Source organism: Acanthisitta chloris, unplaced genomic scaffold (genome assembly GCF_000695815.1).
Source record: "Acanthisitta chloris isolate BGI_N310 unplaced genomic scaffold, ASM69581v1 scaffold17033, whole genome shotgun sequence".
NCBI lineage: Eukaryota > Metazoa > Chordata > Aves > Passeriformes > Acanthisittidae > Acanthisitta > Acanthisitta chloris.
The window spans coordinates 22005-24240 of record NW_008663598.1 but is presented as its reverse complement, the minus strand read 5'-3'; the positions used below and the strand labels follow the sequence as shown (position 1 = coordinate 24240).

The following is a 2236-nucleotide window of genomic DNA, read 5'->3' as shown; positions in this document are numbered from 1 at the left end:
CCCGCGGCGCTGCCGGTGCCCGCGGGCTGCAGTGACTCCGGGGCTGGCGGTTTGTGCCCTCCGGCGGCGCTGGGAGGAGGGACCCGCCCGGGGCTGCAGGCAGGGGGGAGGGACCCCCCACAGCCACACACCCGCATGGTGACACACTGCGTGGCCACATCTGCCTTCTCTACTTCTGTCACAGAGCACTCGGTCTGCGACCAAACCTCACGCCTGGTGCTAAGAGTGACATCCTCTCTCTTCACGGCTTGCTGTGATGAGCTGCCCTCAGATGGGGCAGTGTGGGTTTTGTTTTCATCCTCTGTGGCACAGAAAGGAGAGTCTTTCTCCTGAAGATGATTTGCTTCTTCTCTAGCCGAACTACTGCTGGGCTGGGGAGGCACAGTTCTGGTGTGAGAGCTCTTGGTGGCCGCTGTGCTTGCTGAGGCTGAGAACTGATTGGCATCACGTGTCTTCAAGGACTGCTCACTCAGATATTCCTTCCTTTTGGCTGTGTCTTTCTCTTCAGACTGTTTGAACAGAATTGTGCGATTGCAACTGTTTAAATAGTTCAATATCTAAGGATTAAGTTAATGACTAATAACAGAAAGGCCAGAGCCGTTGTTTGTGTTGGTTTTTTTTAATTCTGTCTCCAAGGATGTACTCCTGGATTTTGCTGAAGATGTGGCCAAGGCTCCACTCTCACATGGAATTTATACTCTTACACTGTGGCATTTTTGTGTTCAAGCATGGCTGCAAACACATTGTGTGTCAAATCCTTCTGCTCTACAGGCATGTAATGTAAGGCAGCTATACATCAAGGAAGAGTGCAGAAGCTTACTTAGCACCTTCCTAGAGTCATATTGCTGTAATTCCACAAGGCCAGGCATTACCAAGAGACCAGACCACATGTCCGTTAAACTACTTAGGAAAATTTACAGCTGATCATTTCTTATTCTTCTCACACATGAAGTTGCCTCATGCAAAACAAAACCATAAATAAGATTCCAGCTACATCCAGCCTTAGATGTACTCACAGAGATATGACTCAAATGAAGCTCTGACAACCCACTGAGGGGCAGTACTCACCGTGTCAGGGATGGAGCTCAAAGAGCTCTCTGCCTGCCTTGGAGAGTAACTGTGCGACTCACTGCTGAGTGGTGGCTCCACATCTTGAATAATTAGATGGAAAAGAAAGAAAGGTTACTCACCATAAATTCCCCAAACATCCAACTCTCAAGTGCAGCATGCAGAATTAAACATTACTATTTCTGGTGCAGTTTTAAGACACTATTTAACGAACAGAATGTTAGCAAGGTCAACCTAGTTCTCGGCAATAGCCAGTTCTTCTCCTCTCAGGACAACATGTCTTAACAGAGAGTGTGAGGTGTGTGCCCCAAAGCTTCAGCTGTGCTATTAATCAGCAGCCTGCACTAGCAGCAGGGCTGTGTTACCCAGGAGGAGGAAGGACACTGCAGAGCAAGGGCTGGGAGAGAATACAGCAGACTCCATATGCACATTGGCTGCCATACAAGTTACATGTTTTTCTCTTGGAGACCCTTGGGAGATCTTCTGCTCTGAAATGCAGCCAGCACAGCTGACCCTACAGCTACTGAGGGAGCAGAAAGGATGTGGGATCACCCTGCTGACTCCCCTCCCTCTGTCCACATGTGGAATGACAGCATATAGTCTAGTGGAAGAGAATAAAGGTTAGTAAAGACCAGACCAGTAAAATAGCACAAGTTAAACATCTAATAAAGATATTAATTAGTACAGAAAACATGTTCAAGATTTTTTTCCAATCAGCAAAGTTCTGCAGGAACAGAAAGAGAGTTATTGGCATTTACTTGGCATTTTTACTATACAGTCATGTGAGTAAACTTGAGTTCTGGTGTTCAGATTAATACTCTGATGTCCCTTGTGAATTTCTTGCTTTAGCAATTGCCCCTACTTTTAGAGCAGGTTTTCCAGTTCAGGGGACAACTTTGAAAGAAACAGGACAAACAAATATATACGTGCAACACTCACTGGAGAGAATTTAACTGGAATTTATCTCTTTAAGGAAAAGCAAACACAGATAGTTCCTAGCTAACTGATAACTTCGTTGTGTTTTTACAATGCTGTGTGAATCAGAAATACAAACCCTCAACAAATGAGACATCCTGAAAAGATCGTTCTCGCTGGCTTTAAAAGTAACTGTTTCAGTTTCACACGTAGAGAAAACAATTTTAAATAATCATGTAAAAATGGTACTAAC

General features: G+C 45.3%; 1 protein-coding gene across 1 annotated transcript in view; it reads right to left on the bottom strand.

Moving 5' to 3' along the window:
* The window catches only part of LOC103798775 (chromosome unknown open reading frame, human C12orf40), a 17013-nt gene that overhangs the window by 829 nt on the left and 13948 nt on the right, over positions 1 to 2236 (bottom strand). The window contains exons 11-13 of the mRNA XM_009071058.1: positions 1621 to 1669; positions 1069 to 1151; positions 6 to 509 (exon numbers count right to left, since the gene is read on the bottom strand). Of these exons, the coding sequence (XP_009069306.1) occupies positions 6 to 509; positions 1069 to 1151; positions 1621 to 1669 (636 nt within the window). The remainder of the gene's footprint in view (positions 1 to 5; positions 510 to 1068; positions 1152 to 1620; positions 1670 to 2236) is intronic.